This window comes from Hyperolius riggenbachi, chromosome 2 (assembly GCF_040937935.1).
Source record: "Hyperolius riggenbachi isolate aHypRig1 chromosome 2, aHypRig1.pri, whole genome shotgun sequence".
In the NCBI taxonomy this organism is placed as follows: Eukaryota; Metazoa; Chordata; class Amphibia; order Anura; family Hyperoliidae; genus Hyperolius; species Hyperolius riggenbachi.
Window position 1 is genome coordinate 520,864,267 of NC_090647.1, and position 18,539 is coordinate 520,882,805.

At 46.6% G+C, this 18,539-nt stretch overlaps 1 protein-coding gene across 2 annotated transcripts; it reads right to left on the bottom strand.

Moving 5' to 3' along the window:
• Positions 1-5,971: 5,971 nt before the first annotated feature.
• Positions 5,972-18,117, bottom strand: ATP5PF (ATP synthase peripheral stalk subunit F6). Of its 2 annotated transcripts, none has more exons than XM_068270586.1 (4): positions 18,023-18,117; positions 14,374-14,562; positions 10,537-10,661; positions 5,972-6,082 (listed from the first exon to the last, which is right to left on the bottom strand). In XM_068270586.1, exons 2-4 carry the CDS (start codon positions 14,541-14,543, stop codon positions 6,054-6,056), a joined length of 324 nt encoding a protein of 107 aa, XP_068126687.1. In that variant the 5' UTR covers positions 14,544-14,562; positions 18,023-18,117; the 3' UTR covers positions 5,972-6,053. The 2 variants fall into 2 exon arrangements, with proteins under 2 accessions (XP_068126687.1, XP_068126686.1); XM_068270585.1 differs by having other exon boundaries at positions 17,998-18,104.
• Positions 18,118-18,539: the final 422 nt, after the last annotated feature.

Below are 18,539 nucleotides of genomic sequence, written 5' to 3' on the forward strand. Positions count from 1 at the left end.
AAATTAAATTTGGCACTAGAATTCCACAGAACAGATATTCCAAGCCTGCGCATGATGTGGTGTATACAATGCTGATGTTACACATAGCGGACTATACTTATCGCTGCCCTCAACACCAACGCCTGCACTTCGCTCTTCCCAGAAATCCGTAAGGTGACATATTAATGCCAGGAAACTGTCCTGATCTAGTTCGCTGTGTATTTCGGGAGGGGACAGCGGGCCAAGAATGTCATTTAAAGTGAACCTAAATCGAAAGAAAAAAAAAAAAAAGGAGTTTAACTTACCTGGTGCTTCTACCAGCCCCTGCAATTGCCTTGTGCCATCACTGAGGGATCCTCCAATCACCCGCAGCGCCCCTCTTTCTTCTGGATGCACGGCCCCGATCCGCACACCTCCTGATCGCACTCCCGTAGGTGGGATCTCTACTGCACATGTGCAGAACATTCCTGGCATCGAGAGCGTGATCAAGGACATGCACGCCACTGCACATGTGCAGTGGCTATCGACTCGCCTGGCTGAAAGTGGGACGCTGCAGGGACTGGAGGAACCCTCAGTGACGGCAGGAGCACAGGACAGCTGCAGGGGGCTAGTAGAAGCCCCAGGTAAGTTAAACTCACTTTTTTCCTTTCAATGTAGGTTCCCTTTAATACGTTGAAAATCTTGGTTAAAGAGGATATGTACAGGCTAGAGTTTCCGAAACAATGTCCAAGGAGGTGTGCGGTCTCATGTAGCCCAACCACAGATGGCAAGCTACAGTATCCAAGGGACCAATCAAGGGCTTCCCAGAAGACCCTGGACCTCGTTGTGCAGATGGGTAGAAGCAGATTATCAGAAGTACCCAACTGTTCACCTCCAAATAACCTGATGCCTCTTGGCAGTCCCACTTCCCTGACACACAGGAATTTGACCACCTTAAGTTGCCCCGATGACACGATACATGTCGCAGGATAGTGGGGGTAACAGATTCGACTGAGGCAAATAAGAAGTTTATAATTTGTGCTGTGCTACTTCTTGGTTCTAGATGAGGCAGTACTTTGTTTCATTACTATTTTATTAGCATATGGAGTTTTAAATATGGAGGACGAAGCTTTACCGCAACTTCCACAATGTTAATGCTTAATTTTACAAACCAGCCTGTAGATAACACCCTTTGTTCAAACTTGGCATCATAAGTATGGCCCCGTCACTTCTGCCGCATGTGAAGCGAAGACCAATGAGTGTAGAGTTCTTGCCATATTTCCTCCACGAGGACCAGAGGTAAGACCACAAGCCAGCCGAAGCCCTTTTAGTCATGGGTATCGGACTCATAGCCTGCTCCTCACTTCCTATATTGGACAGTTTACACATTGAAGTGTTCCCACAGACAGGTAAGCATCTACCAGCTCAAAGTATCACTGCACCTTGGAGAAGAAAAGAGACCTTTTATGGGAAACCTAAGATGATTAGGGGAAAAAAATATATACATCACTGGGGCTTCCTCCAGCCCCCTTCAGGCTGATTGGTCCCTTGTCGTCCTCCTGGGGCGCTTGGATCTTCCGCTAGCCACCACGGTAATTCCACAAGTCGGGCATACTGCGCATAATAATCCTAACATTTGCACAGCGCTTTTCTGCTGTTGGACTCAAAGCGCTCAAGAGCTGCAGCCACTGGAATGCGCTCAAGATGCCACCCTGCAGTGTTAGGGAGTCTTGCCCAAGGACTACTTAGTAAATAGAAACTGACCCTAAGCCAGGATTCAAACCCTGGTCTCCCATGTCAAAGGCAAAGTCCTTAGCCAGTACACTATCCAGCCACAAATGCACAGCCCGGCCACGAGCACTCCACTGCGCTCCCACTGCCAGGCACAAAATTCTTCTGGCCGTGAGTGCGACAGGGGAGTGCACATAGCCACACTGTGCTTAACACCGGACAGGTGGACTTACTGGTCTGCCTAGCAGAGGATGGAAGCGGCCTGGGAAGACTGCGAGGGACCGACCAGCCTGAAGGGGGCTGGAGGAAGCCCCAGGTATGTATACATTTCTTTTCAGTTTCATCTCAGGTACACTTTGAGTGGTGAACTCACCAAAAGTTCCCCAAAAAAAGTGTAAAAGAAAAATAACAGGACTCTACTATGCTTGGTCTCCTAAAAAGGGACAGGAACGCACTTGTTGGCGTTAGTTTTGCCTTGCTGTGTTTTAAACGCTCCTGTGCGCTGTCCCTAGGAGGAGCTTTCAACTTATATACTGGTACCCTACCCTGTGTGGAGGACAATACAGTATAGAAAACAAGAACAAATTGTTATTCTGTAGTACATACAGTAAATTGTTGAAAGCTGTAAAATGGATTCAGCTGGGATTATGGTGCCATCTGCTGGATGTAATTGAGAATTCAACTTTCAATTTCTTTTTCCTATTATCTTGTCAACATGATTTTCTTACTTCTGTAGAAATAACAAACAGTGTTGGCACTTCACGACGCTTTTCACGTGACTCGACCCTTTCTCCTTCCAAAGCCAAAAGGAGGAAATATCAGAGTCCAGTAAAACTCACTGTAAAGCGCAAGTAAGTGAACTCCACCTGACCCTATTCCTAATTCACCAGAACACCAACACTATTACAAACAGTAAGTGCAGCCAGCAGTACCGAGATATATGCACATGGTAAATACAGTAGTGCAGTAATCTTGCATCAGGGACAGGGGTGAGTAGGCTTGTCTTGAAGCAATAGTGAAGAGGTTTGGGGAGCAGAGGGAGGGGCTGCCACAGCAGGGAACAGCCACAGCACTGCAGTATAGCGTGTACAGGCTGTTCATAAGATCGCAGCGTTTTTTAAAGGACACAGAGCATGCTGAAAATTTAAAAAAAAATCCACTTATCTGGGGCTTCCTCCAGCCCCTGCCAGCCGTCCTGTGCCCTCGCCGCAGCTCTGCTTACCGCCGGTGGCTGGGGTCCCCTGCGGCACAAAGTGCCCACTGCGCCTGCTTTAGCAGCTCTCAGTGGCACTGACATCATCCGGACTGTACTGCGCTGGGGCAGTAGTTCTGCGCAGTACAGTCCGGATGACATCAGCCGCATGCTGGAGCGCAGTAGAAAACAGACCTGAAACACCGGAGGGGACCGGGAGCCACCAGAGCTGCAGGGAGGGCACAGGACGGATGCAGGGGGCTGGAGGAAGCCCCAGGTAAGTAGATTTTTTTTAATTTTAATGTTGCTCGGACCGTCCCTTTAAAACAACATCTAGGAGATCCTTACTTCTAGATGCATAAGGTACCAAAGAGATAAAGTACAATATAAGGTCACAAGGAAAAGTCTTTCTATGCCCCTGAAACCAGGCTCACCACCAGAAACACTAGTGTATATTCAGCAGGTAAGTTTCACTTACTTGGGGCTTCTTCCAGTCCCTTGCAGCCTTCCTGTCCAGGGCCAGTCCCCCACGATCCTCCGTTCTCCCGCTAGTTTTGTTACCATTGACGCGGCAACGGCGCCTGCGTGCTCGAGCCACTAGTATCTTTCTTTTCGTTTCCTCCCACAATAGCGTCCTGCGCTAATAGCAGGACGCTATTGCAGGAAGGAACATGAAGAAAGATACATGTGGCTTGGGGTTCACATGCTCAGTTGCTGCGTCGATGGTAATGAAACTGGTGGCGGGAAAAAAACGTAGGATCATGGAGGACTGGCGCGGGACAGGAAGGCTGCAAGGGACTGGAAGAAGCCCCAAGTAAGTGAAACTTTTTTTTGTTTTCGGTTTCGATTTAAAAGGACAACTATCAATAAACAAGTTTTTTGTTTTTTTAAATACTCTGTATTAGGTTAGGGCTCACATTACCACTAGTGCTAGGGGCACTATTTATCCCCACAGTTCTCTCTGCTTTAAAATCATCCTTCACTCCTAACACAGCTCACAAATAATGAATTGTGTTCTCCTCACAGCATGCACAGAGGCTGAGGAGGAAAGCTGATGTGCTGGAATATTGCTGTAATATTACTAGCAGTCAGGGAGATATGTATACACCACTCCTGACTGCTTGTGATGTTACACTTCCGGATTTGCAGCATGTAACAAAGCTCTGGCTACTTAGTGCTGTCCATGCTAGGAGGGAGGGAAACCTTGATATATACTTCAGATAAGTGAAGAAAAATACGCATTTCTGTAAAGGTAACCCTTTTACTAGACTATACGCCAAGGAGTTGATAGCAACCCCCCTTTGCAGGAACATGGTCCAGCCCTGCAGAGCCAACACCTTTTGTATCTGGAGGCGGCATCGGGATGATTTAACAGCAGAGAGGCAGAGCGGTGTGGGGAAAGAAATTGCTCCTAGTACTTGTGGCGATGTGTGCCCTAACACACAGCATTTAACAATTAGCTTTAATTGATAGATGTCCGGGATCCTAATGAGGCTTTCCCCGTCCAGCCCGATCCTGTGCTGGGGCTTCCAGTTGGACCAAAGGCATCTGATCCTGCGTAGTAGAGCAGACCCGATTGGGCTCAGCTATTTCTGGAGCCCGAGCATAGAGCAGCTAGTGCACATGCGCACACCGAGCATCTTCAGGGGTCCCAATGCTGGATCCTGTCTACTGAGGAGGAAGGGGGAAGCCTATTTAGGATCCACAGGCTGATCAATCAGATGCAAATCATTCGTCCTTGAAATCAAATTTCATGTAAATATTATGCAGCTTGAACTACTCTTCTTCCTCACCCCATTCACTTCCCTAAAAAGGAAGAAGTGGGAGAGTGATAGGACGGAACATTGCGGCAAGCCTAATGGTGTGTACACAGTTGAAAGATAAATGAAAGATCTTAGACCAATTTTACCCCCTTCCATGTAGTATGAGAGCCACACATACACAGTCTATTCTATGGAGCTGAACTCCCCATCAGATAGAAATCTTTGCAAGATGCTGCACACAAAGATGCTGTACACATTCAACAGATCAGTATCTGCAAAAGATCCGTTCCTGCAAAATGCATTCATAGTCTAGATCTGCAGATCTCATACACACCTTGTATAACAGACAATCATCTGCAGATCAGGTCCACCAGGATGGATCTTCAGATGATTGTCTGATCTGCAGATGAATGTCTTTTAAATAAGGTGTGTATGATGATCTGCAGATCTCATAGACTATGAATGCATTTTGCAGGAACAGATCTTTTGCAGATACTGATCTTTTGAATGTGTGCAGCATCTTGCAAATATTTTTATCTGATGGGGAGTTCAGCTCAATAGAATAGACTGTGTAGAGCAGTGGTCCTCAAACTAAGGCCCGTGGGCCGAATGTGGCTCCCTGAGCCTTTTTTACCGGCCCCCACCACTCAAAATGTGTAACTTATAGATGCGGTCAGCTACATCTTTAAATGTTGGTGTTCCGCATATAGAATAGCAGTGCTGGCACCACCCATCCACATGGAAGCCAGAAAGCAGTAATTTGCTGGTTTTCAGTCAAATTCCACATCAGGTGACACTGCTGTCCAATTGGACTTCAGGTTGTGATCTGGGTATGCTTCACTGTCTGGCCCGCAAAGACTTCTACATCTTTTTATGTATACTCCGGCCCCCCAGTAGTCGGAAGTATGTTGACCCGGCCCTCGACCCAAAACGTTTGGGGACCCCTGGTGTAGAGTATGGCTCTCATACTACATGGAAGGGGGTAAAATTGGTCTAAGATCTTTCATTTATCTTTCAAGTGTGTACACACCATTACTCTTCCTGTCTGAAAAGCTGATCAGAATACATGGGTACATTAGAGCTGGCTGCCAGTCACTCAGTTTGTGCAGCTGTGGAAAATAAGCCACAATCTGTGTAGCGGTGATTATGCAGGAAGAGGAACATGCTTGGGCTGACTGCACTTTATACTAGTACAACAGACTTTAAAATGCCAGACTAAAAAATTACTACCACATGGGTCCATTTAGGAAATTCACAGCGGTATGTAATGTGTAATAGAGGTCATTTTTTGATCCATCAGTGCACTGGAGATAGAGGACAAGACCTATTTAAAGTTATCACCAAAGGGGTTTATTAATTTACTAATAACACAAAACAGGTGACATCAGGACTTGGTGCCGTATTTACATTTACTTCTGAGACTCCTCAAAATTTGGTTCTGAAAAAGAAAGAAGAATGAAATGAATGATATGAGACTTATCAACGCATTAGCAACAGTTTTTTCTTCTTAATCTGTTCTAACCAGCAGGGAGAACAGGTCTGCATGATAATAAGAATCTTCTTTCAATCCCCCCTAACTCCTCCCTGCGCTCTGTAATCAGCCATAAATAACAGCTGCGCTGCTGACACACAGCGTGTCAGAGCGGGCTGTGTTTACATCTGTCCTGTCAGTCTGCCGCTCACCCCACCTCCTGCAGAGCTCCAGTCCCCGCCCGCGTCCCTCCGCTCGCCGCTGATTGGAGGGAAAGGACACGGGCGGGGACGGAGCTCTGCAGGAGGTGGGGAAGAGCATGCAGAGTGACAGGACAGATGTAAACACAGCCCGCACAGCGCAGGTGTGATTTATGGCTGATTGCAGAGTGCAGGGGGAAGTTAGGGGGGGGGATTGAAATAGCAACAGAGGCTGGGCTGTATAGGCAGACCCAGCCTTTGTATGTGGATTGCATTGTTAGAACCCCGCCTCGGGTTCTCTTTAAATCCTAGGCAACAGTGGCAATTTAGCATGAATTTCTAGAGCTGCACTACAGTTAAGAAAAGTGCAAATCCATCCCTAAACTGGCACAGATTAAGAAGTGCTTGATTGCAGTTCTACAGATGTAGAACTGCTGGCTAGACATGATTTGTGATGTGCCACCCTCCCCTCCCCCCCCCCCCCCCCCCCCCCGCTGAATTCCTCCTCAGAGCCTGCTGCTATCAATACAGCAGGTGTGTTGGTTACCTCAGCAACAGCAATTCCCCTCACACACTGCACTGTCTGAGAGACCTTCCTAGCTCCTCCTATTATACAACAGTTTTAGAAGGAATCTGCACTATCTAATGATTTCCTAAGATGCCTGAGACAGTTCTGCATGGATTTCTAAAAACCTACTAATATTTTGTCTCAGACACTCTTGATAAATCTGGCCCCATGAACCTTTACAGGCATCACATCAAGCTGGACTGACCCTCCTATAACTTATCAGAGGAGGAGTCACAGGAATGTCAGACAGCAGTGTGTTTTCCAGCAATCAGTCCTGACTGCTTATCCGTCTCTGGAACTCCAGCATATATCAGCCTCCCTGTTCCAGATTACATCAGAGTCTCACTCCTGTAGCTGCAATTTCTCAACAATTACCCCTTTTACAACAGCTTTACATTTTACAGTGAAGTGAGCGTGATAGGAAGGCTGCCATATTTGTTTCCTTTTAAACAAAACCAGTTGCCAGGCAGCCATGCTCATCTATTTGGCTGCAGTAATGTCAGAAACACCTGACCTGCTGCATGCTTGTTTAGGGTCTATGGCTAAATGTATTAGAGGCAGAGGATCAGCTGGGTAGCCAAGCAACTGGTATTGCTTAAAAAGGAAATAAATATGGCAGCCTCCATATAACTGACACATGGGGTTCAGTTTACATGACTAGCAGAATGATGCGATAAACGTGTATGTATTGTAGTAATCCTGTAAAAAGATCTGCCTGTGTTTCCTCCGCACACACACACGCCTGCAGGGATTGAGACCCAATCCTTACCTTATTTACAGTCACCAGCCGCCTGCTGCCCTCCACTCAAGATTTATGACAGTGTAGGGGTTTTTTTTTTTTTTTAAATGTAAACATTGTTCCAGTGCGCACTACATAACGCTGATTACAGATTATGACATTCCCTATGTAAGGGGTCTTAAACTCGCGGCACGCAGGCCATTTGCGGCCCTCGATACAATATTTTGTGGCCCTTGCCGGCAAAAGCTTCCTTATAGTTCGCTTCAGTGCTCCCAAGTAATCTGCCGCTAAACGAGGGCTGCAGAGCCCCAAAATCGGCTGGGGGTCAATCCGCCGGCATTTCCTGGAAGGGGCAGAGCTTTCAGCTTCAGCTCTGCCCCTCCTGACGTCAATCGCCGCACGGATCGCCGCCTCTCCCCGCCTCTCTCTGTGAAGGAAGAGTGAGAGGGTCGGGCAGAGGCGGCGATTCGCCACGATTGTGAAATTCCTTATGCGGCCCAGCCTCATCCTGACTTTGCCTCCTGCGGCCCCCAGGTAAATTGAGTTTGAGACCCCCTGCCCTATGTATTTTATATTGTTACGACCTTACATTGGCTGTTTATACTTGCTACCTTTATACTGCTATCATGACATGCAATATGTGCACCAAACTAGTTCTTTTAAGAGAAACCATAACCAATAATTGAACTTCATCCCAATCAGTAGCTGATACCCCCTATTACATGAGAAATCATTTCCTTTTCACAAACGGATCATCAGGGGTCTCTGTACAGTTGATATTGTGGTGAAACCCCTCCCACGGGAAACTGTGAGGACCATGGTCCTGGCAGTTTCCTGTCTGTGAACCTCGTTGCATTGTGGGAAATAGCCATTTACAGCTGTTTCCAACTGCCAAAAAAAAGAAAGCAGCATCTCCTTCCACTGACATCACCTGCCAACAGTAAAAATGTCACCATGCGATAAATGCCAGAATGTAAATCAGGGAGAGGAAAGCTTTTAGAATGGACAAACACTGACAATCATTTATACATATTTATTGTAAAAATGAAGCACTTTTTATTACGATATTTTCACTGGAGTTCCTCTTTAACCTGTCATAGTCAGTTCATTATAGGAAGCATAACTCAATAAATATTTATAGTTTAATTAAAAAAGTGTACCTGTGAGCAAATAAAGTAAAATACTTACCTCAGTAGAGGGAAGCCACTCCCCCACCCTCTTTGTAAATATTTGACAAGGTTGAATAGGTTCTCGTGGCTGCACTCATACATACACAGGAGTACAATCCATGCTTGCGCAGTAGTACAATGACACTCATTCACAAAGAAAAAAGCCACACACGAACGTCTTCATGCAACTGCGCAGGCACGGACTGTACTCGCGCATGCACCAAACAGCTGAATATGTTTGAGGCCGTGCTGCCGCATGTGTGCAAGCAGACCGTACTGGCACCTGCGTAGAACAGCTGCACGAAAAAGAAGCGTCCTGGCCAGCATCGGTGGGTCGAGAAGGACATGCGAAGCATCTGAATCAGCCACAGGCTTCCCACTACTTAGGCAAGTATCTAACTTCTTTTTTGCTCACAGGTTGTTTTTAAAAACAGTTATACACAATGATAGAGTACTCCTAACAAATACATCTGCTTCAAGGGGTAAGCGAGATAATGCTACCCACAGCTGGGCGGTACCCAGTTAATATTGAGCATACATGTCAGCCTCCGGCCCGCAGGCCACATCCGGCCCTCAGAGCCATCAAATTTGCCCCCCCCAGTGGTTTCCCCACTTTTCATTATGTTTGGTCCACTCTACACAACTAGGGAAGCTATACTGGGAGGTGAAGCCCTAGATCACCATGGAAGCCACATGGTGGAGGGAGGGGAAAGCACTAGTCACCAGGGAACTGTATAGGGGAAAGAAGGGGTCCCTAGGAACAAAGGAACTGTATGGGGGCAGGATTAAAAAGCAGGGAACCGTATAGGCGAGGCGGTGCACCAGCCCCAAGTTTTCCTGAACAAGATAAAAGCCAGTTGGGATTCCACAACACTCCCAGGATTGGAACTGTATAGGCGAGTGAGGGGAAGTCATTAGACACCAGGGAACTATAGAAGAGGGAGAGAGGCCACTAGACACCAGGGAACAGTGTAGGGGAGGGCTGAGGGCCAACAGACTTCTGGGAACTGTGTAGGGGAGGAAGGGGGACCTATGAGACAGCAGGGAACCTTGTAAGGGAGGGAGGTGGCTTCCAGACATTGAGGTTGGCCCACGACTTGTTCCAAGTGTTCAATGTACACATGGAAAAAAATGCTTATTCAGTGCAGTTTATAAATAAGAAAACCTTAAAGGGCCACTATCGCAAAAAAAATGTAAAATTCAACATACACAACTATGCACATTTACATACACAAGTACATTTCTCCCAGAATAAAATGCACTACAAATTAATTTTCTCCTATGTTGCAGTCACTTACAGTAAACATTTAAAATCCGACAGGTTTTGGACTAGTCCATAGCCTCATAGGGGATTCTCAGCGTTCCCTTTATTCTTTACAAAGGCACTCCATGGAGAAAAAAAAATTGATACAAAAATGCCTGCCGACCTCCCTATTCACTAGCGCACTGTTTTAGCAGTTTGACTGAGCGACTGACATCCTAGAAGTGCTTTCAAATAAAGTCCATTATCCCCCCTAAGGAGATGGACTAGCCCAAAACCTGTCAGTTCTGTGAGATTTTTACAATCTATTGTGACAGTGATGTTGGTAAAAAGAAATGTACTGTGCAAGTCACTCTAGAACAAATGTAATGTACAATTTATATATTTTACATGAAGATCTGGATAATGTTCTCCCTATGTACGGGGGGGGGGGGGGGGGTGGGGTCTCTAGAATAGCTCTATAGTCACAGACAAAGATACTGACCTTCAAACGTAAATGTTGGAAACTTCTCCAAGTCTCCTCCTCCAAATAACCTCTGTAGCTTGCTGATGTCCTCATTAAGGTCTTTCTTATATTCAGCGCCAGCATCAACTGGACCCCCAGATGACCTTTAACAAAACAAATAACAGATCTGCTTAAAGTGGACCTGAACCCTTGCACAGGGCGGAAGGAAAACAGAGAAATGCAACCTGTATGTATTTAGAGAGTTTAGCCTAATTCACCCTCATCTGTGGCTAATCACAAGCGTAATTTGATCTCTCAGTTGTGTCAGCTCAGGAATATTGACAGCCTCAGCAGAGCAGCCAATTTGTAAATACAGGATGTTAACTGGGTATGCTGCCAAGAAAGCAGGAAGTAGAGGTACTGCAGATTTATTGCAGGATTTCAATCAGCTGTAACAAATTTGGCTTAAGTAAACACCTGATCTGCTACACGCTTGTTCAGGATCTATGGCTAAAAGTATTCAAGGCAGAGGATCAGCAGGACAGCCAGGCAACTGGTATTGCTTAAAAGGAAATAAATATGGAAGGCTCCATACCCCCCTGCTTACAGTTGTCCTTTAACTGTGTGCATGTACAGGGCTTAAAGAGAATCAGAGACAAAGAATACTAAAGCTCTGATACTTACCCGCGGCTTTCTCTCACCCCATAAACACGTCTAAGTCCCACGCCGTCCTCCCGCGGTCTGCTATTAAGCTGTGGTGAGTTCCGTTACCAGGCTCAGTCGCTGCCAGTCAGGGTCTACTGCGCAGACCTCCCGCACATGCACAGTAGACCCGGACTGACGTCACTGAGCCTGTTACAGGGGCTCACTGCGGCTGAACGGGAGACCGCGGGAGGACAGCTTGGGACTTTGACGTGTTTATGGGGCAGGAGGAAGTATCAGAGCTTTAGTATTCTTTGTCTCTGAGCCTCTTTAAAGAGAACCCGAGGTGGGATTTAATTATGTTACTGGGGCACAGAGGCTGGTTGTGCACACTAAGACCAGCCTCTGTTGCCCCATGGTGTGCCTCCATGTCCCCCCTGCGCGCTGCTATGCCCCCCGCAGTGCTGGCGACACGCAGCGCGTCGCCAGCACAATGTTTACCTATGCGCCGTCAGTCAGCGCCGCTCCCCAGCATCGGCGCTACCCGCCCACGTCACTTCCCTCCTATCAGCGGGAGGGAAGGGACACTGGCGGGTAGCGCCGATGCGTAGGAGGCGGGGGAGCGGCGCTGACAGACAGCGCTTAGGTAAACCTTGTGCTGGCGACATGCTGCGTGTCGCCAGCACTGCGGGGGGCATAGCAGCGCGCAGGGGGGACATGGAGGCACACCATGGGGCAACAGAGGCTGGTCTTAGTGTGCACAACCAGCCTCTGTGCCCCAGTAACATAATTAAATCCCACCTCAGGTTCTCTTTAAGGCTGGGTGTGCATGTATGTGCTGCCTAAAATTAATCTATGGTAGCTAGGGTCTAGTCAGAAACAATATGGTTCTAGCTCAGAGAGGAATGCTCGGAGGAAAAAAAGTTCCATTTACTACACTGCAGAAAAAGTGTACTAGCAAGTAAGGCTACTAAGGGCTCTATTCATAAAACATTTGCGGTAAAAAAAAAAAATCTTGGAGGGAAAACACTGCATCGGTATTTTACACTTTTGTGTGCTAATTCATAAAAATGTTTACACTTGCGATAATAGGTCAGGGAATTCCCGCACTAAAGGTGCTGCTGAGTTGTTACATTTGCTGGCTGAGTTGATACATTTTCTCCTGCAGAGACAGAATCAGTATAAAGGAGGCAGCCCCAGCATCCCTTTACATGTGCATTTTTCTGCCTCTCCTCCTGAATCTGTCTATTAGTATTCCTAAACAATCTATTTAATTGCTGCTGCTTAGAAGAACTTTAATAAATGTAACAAATGCAGGCTGTCTGATGTACAATTTATCTGAAACCAGGTACCCAAGGGGTTAAAAAAACACAGCCTTGGTATTAGGAATGCCTTGTCTGCTCTGCTCTCACTGCTGCAGCTGCCCGGCGGATCGTTCAAACTCAGTCTTATCACGCGAACGACAGTCTGTACACACGCCTGAGTCGGCATGCGGACGACTGACTGATAGGACGTTCAAACGACCCGTCGTTCGCAAAAATCAGACGTGTGTATGGGCCTTAAGAGAGTCAGTTGTATTTACAGAACTGACCCTCATGTCAAACTTGTTGCTTTGACTAAGATGGGTTTTGAACCCAAAAAAAAAAAAAACATCAGCGGCAAAGTTAAACCTTACGGTAATCGATACCAAATCAACATGATTTATTTGAGTGTTCTTGTTCAAATTTAGTCCAATTGGGTTTACTTTTTGGTATGTACTCCATACTTCCAGGGCTATAAGGTTGGAGTCAGAGCAATATTTGGGTACCTGGAGTCTGAGTCAGTGGTTACATAAACGGGGGGAGTCAGAGTTGGAGTCAAATGAATTTTATCAGGGCTGTGGAGTCGGTCCAAAAATCCATCCAATGCAGGTACTCTGCAGGGGAATGAGGAGATTCTTCCTCTATTGCACATCTGAACATGGATCAGGCCCTAGGCAATGTAACTATGGGTACATGTAAGAATGATGTGCAGGTACTCTGCAGGGGAATAAGGAGATTCTTCCTCTATTACACATTCTTCATGCACAATCTGAACCAGGTGTATGGGCGATAGACTACACCTCTGTGTTCAATGTACACAACATTCTCAGTTTGTTCCCTGCAGCTCTGTGAGGAGTGCATATGTAGAGTATAGTACTACTGTGTAACACAGTAAACCTGGGACAGATGAAATTAAAGTTTTATACATACCTGGGGCTTCCTCCAGCCCCCTTCAGGCTAATCAGTCCCTCGCTGTCCTCCTCCGCCACCTGGATCTTCTGCTATGAGTCCAGGTACTTGAGCTAGTCTGGTGTAGTGCGCATGCACACACTCCGCTGCCGGGAGCGCACTACACCTGCGCAGCACTATTGTGCAGGTGCAGAATGCTCCTGGCTGTGGAAGCGGCACGTAGCCAGACTGCTCTGACTGGCTGAATTACCTGGACTCCTAGCAGAAGATCCAGGTGGCGGAGGAGGACAGCGAGGGACTGAATGGCCTGAAGGGGGCTGGAGGAAGCCCCAGGTATGTATAAAGCTTTTCTTTTCATCCGTCTCAGGTACCCTTTAATTCATAGTCACCAAACCAAATTTTAACAACATATCAAATTATTTGATTTCATGAGCAAAGAGAGTGCATACATTTCCATAAACCAGCATCAATACAAAATTATTTCCATCTCATTGACCATCTCTATTAGTGACACGGCTACACATCAGGCTTTATACTTACAGCATAGATGTTATTTCGTATATAAGAGATTCCTGTGTACACATCATATATACAGTCACAATCAGATATGTATATCTGACTTTAAAAATATGGGGACTGCTTTATTGAAGCAGCACAAGTAACTAATTTTGATTGGTTTATTTCATTTTTGTGGACTGAACACAGCTATTACTGTATATATACATTATTTTTAATGACTATTATCTGAGAAATAGAACATTTTATCATATTTTCTATTTTAATTACAGTTACAAATTCATTAGGAGTCGGAGTCGGTCCATTTTTTCCCCGACTCCAGGCACCCAAAATTGTTCCGACTCCACAGCCCTGATTTTTATACCCACTTCATAGCTCTGCAAGGGCTGTGGAGTCAGATGTTTCATAACCTGAGGAGTTGGAGTTACATGACTTTTGTACCAACCCCAAAGCCCTGCAAATTAAAGAAAAAAAAAAAAACAGACTGAATTCCGAGGACAAGACTTACTGGCTCTTTGTTTTGTATTCCCTGATCTTGTCTACAAAGAGCTTCTGAACGGGATCCAACTCCTTGGTCTTGTTGAAAGCTATTGCTGTAAGTCCAATATTTCTCCGTAGAATGAGGGAAACATTTGATCGGAGGACAGAGGAGAAGCGGAAGAGATGCTGAAGAACCATGGTTTCACGTTTGTCTCACCTAGAAGGGTATAAGTACTAGTTAAGGGGAAATAAAAAAACTGATACTTGAATACATTTGTTAAAAACTACCTAATGTCATGATGTGAAGGAAGACAAATTGAATCTCAATTAGAAGCTAGCACTTCCCAGCTGGAAAAAAGCCGACATCCCTGTAAACCAGCGCCACTTAAAGAGACACTGAAGCGAGACTAAATCTCGCTTCAGCTCTCGTATATAGCAGGGGCATGTGTGCCCCTGCTAAAACGCCGCTATCCCGCGGCTGCACGAGGGTCCCTGACCCCCCAACCCACCCCCCGCAAACCTTGGTCGTCTTCTTGGTCGCAGATTCTGCTTCCTGGAGGCAAGGGCTAACGGCTGCAGCCCTGCCTCCCAGCGCGTCTATCAGACGCGCATCGCCGCCTCTCCCCCGCCCCTCTCAGTGAAGGAAGACAGAGGGGCGGGGGAGAGGCGGAGATACGCGCTGACAGACGCGCGTGGGGCAGGGCTGCGGCGGTTATCCCTGCCCCAATGCGGAAGCGCTCCCCCGCATTACGGAGGGGATTTGGGGGGACAGGGACCCCCGTTAAGCCGCGGTATAGCTGCGTTTTAGCAGGGGCACACGTGCCCCTGCTATATATGAGGTCTGAAGCGAGATCTATTCTCGCTTCAGACTCTCTTTAAGTGAGAGGGATATGTGCTTTTAAACAATACCAGTTGCCTGGATCTATGGGTAAAACTAGTGGATGCTGAGGTTTAGCCCAGCAGCCAGGCAATCTGCATTGCTTAAAGAGACACTGAAGAGAAAAAAAAAATTATGATATTATGATTTGTATGTATAGTACAGCCGAGAAATAAAACATTAAGATCAGATACATCAGTCTAATTGTTTCCAGTACAGGAAGAGTTAAGAAGCTCCAGTTATCTCTATACAAAAAAATCCATTAAGCTCTACGACTTTCAAAGTCCTGGAGAGGGCTGTTTTCTGACTTTTATTATCTCAACTGTTAGTTAACTATTTACTTTTTCTCTGCCAGAGGAGAGGTCATTAGTTCACAGACTGCTCTGAAAGAATCATTTTGAATGCTGAGTGTTGTGTAATCTGCAGATATTAGAGAATGATGCAATGTTAGAAAAAACACTATATACCTGAAAATAAAAATATGAGAATATTTTCTTTGCTGCTAATCTTCTAGTAATTATTCATAGTATACAACCAATTCATTATATCATGTATTTTTTTTCGCTTCAGTGTCTCTTTAAAAGGAAATTAATATGGCAACCTCCAAATCCCACTCACTTCAGATCTCCTTTAAGGAAAAAATAAAATAAGCAACACAAGAGGGATCCATGCGCATCTACACCTCAGAGTGTTATATTTAGTCTAAACAATTTTCCTAATTTGTGCTAAACATCTGATCTTCCACAATACAGAAAAAAGGAGGGTACTTACATATTATGCCATTTACCAAATTTGACTGCCCCCTGTCAAGCCTTAGCTTTTATTTGCACTATGTTCAGCTTCAGGGTGATACATCGTTCCGGACTTTAAAGAGTAACTGTCAGGCTGCAGAAGCTAATTTAAACCTCTATTCTCCTGTGTTAAACAGTTTAGAAGGAAGCCAAAAAGGCATTAGTGAAGATAAAAATCTCTCTTACCTTTGATGTGTGCTTATCAGCAAAGCTGTTAGACCCAAGCAGGACGCAAGCCGCATACTATACTGCAAAGCATTCTGGGGCCCTCCCCTCGGGTGCTAATGAGACGTTACAGCAGCTTGTAATCAGTCCAGCGCGTAGCACTGATAAATCTCCGGGCAGAGTACACTGCAGGAGTCAGCTATTGTTCCTAGCCACATGGCTAATTAATATTCACTGCACACTGTGTTATTCAGTACAAGCTTTTCTGTGATCAGGAAGCAGGCAGGACATGACGACACAATTGGCTTCATAGAAGACAGAAAAACATGGAACCTGCCATGAGCTGTCAGGAGCATCGATCTCTGCATATACTATATAAAAATTCTGTGAAGTACAAACGTGGACAGTGAAATGCATATGTAATGTAAGTACAGCCTCTATTTAGCTACTGATATATGTGTTTATTTTCTCTGAGACCTTATACCTAACAGCTCCTCTTTAAAGAGAACCCGAGGCAGAATATTGAAATCTTAATAGGACCCAGAGGCATGTCATGTGCACAATGACATGCCGCTGTGACGTTCTACCGCCGCTGCCAACCCCCCACCCGTGCTCTGCTGTCCCCCAAAAAAATATTGCCAGGCTAGCGACAATCTGCTTGTCGCTAGCCTGCTTTACCTGAGGCTTGTCAATCAGCCTCCTCCGCATTGCCACCTCGATTACAGGCTCCCCCCTCTGCTCCCAGCCTCTGCTAGCTTCCTCCAATCGGAACCCAAGTCCTGACCCAGGAAGTACTATTGGAGGAAGCTAGCAGAGATTAGGAGAGCCTGTAACTGAGGCGGCAATGTGGAGGAGGCTGATTGACAAGCCTCAGATAAACAAAGCCGGCTAGCGACAAGCAGATTGTTGCTAGCCTGGTGATATATTTAGGGGGACAGCAAAGTGCGGGGGGGGGGGGGGGGGGCTGGCAGCGGCAATAAAACGACAGAGGCATGTCATTGTGCATGTGACATCGAAGCAGTGTTTTTCGGTGCTGATTTGGGCACAGCCAGCGCCACCATAGACTATAATGGGAATCAGTCTATAGCGGCACTCAGTAACGTCGGCACTGTCAGAAGACGGAGCTGAGGATGCTTAAAAATCACAACAATTCGGCCTCCAGCAATAGCTGGAAGCCGAATTATTTAATTCCCTACCATCCGTGGCGGCCTGGAGGGGGAATAGTAACTAACACGGCCCGGACTTGTGCAGAAGCAGGATCAGCCATATACCAGTTATATCCTGCGCCGGTTTCAAATGTACTCCATGACCTGCCTCTGGTTCCTATTAAAATTTCAATATTCCACCTCGGGTTCGCTTTAAAGTTGTTGAATAAGGGTGTCCACACCTTTTAAAGGGGGGGGGGGATTAATTAGGCCCAGTTCACACTGGCACAGATGAAAAAATGCTAAACATTCAATTTTCCAGGTAAATGTGAACAGGTTAGGCACCAGTAGCAGAAGGGTTCTGTGTGAGATTAGGATTAGGTTGCATTTTCTGATAGTAATAGCTTTAAATAATTGGTTAGGTTGTCCCTTATGATAATAGTCGCTATGAATAATTGCAACTGGTTGCAAACCCTGATAAAGTTGCAAAAATGATCACTACACCGGTTCTGTGTTATCAGCACCGGGTGACCCATGCTCAGCTTTTCCCCCCATGAAGCACATGTGCCTCCAGCTGCAGCGCGGTGCCCCGATGTGGCTGCTGAGAGAGGAAGGCCACACACAGTCTGCAGTATAAAGGACCCTAGCCAGTAATATCCCGATCCCCAGCTTACTTCTACCGGGACGCGGCGGAGTCACCTTGCAGTCACCGCCCGCAGCACGCTGATGACGTCAGACTAGAGACAAACCAAGGAGAGCTCCGCCCATCCAACAGGGGGCGGAAGGGACGTGATCAGCTCCGCCCATGTGTTGAAAGGCGCGGTATCAGGCCAATCAGAAGATCGACATGAGTCAAGCACCGCCCCATGTAGATAAGGGCTAAAAGGCAGGTGACGGACAGGGGCATAGACAGGGGCATGAACAGAGACTGGCCCCGCCCATTTACTTGGCTGTAGGCAGATTTATGCGTCGCAGAAGTGATAAGGGGCGGAGCAACTTGTGACTGACAGGATGATGGACCAGTGTCTAGCTCCGTCTATCCAGATTGGGGCTGTATTATAGTAGGCGGGGCACAGCTTGCTGTCAGGTAGAGTGACACGCTCCGGCTCCTCCCTCTCGGCATGGCGGCTGGCTGGTCGGTGGGGCAGAGGCTGTATAACAGGGGGCGGGGCAGTAGCTGCAGTCAGGCAGAGTGACACGCTCCGGCTCCGCCCCC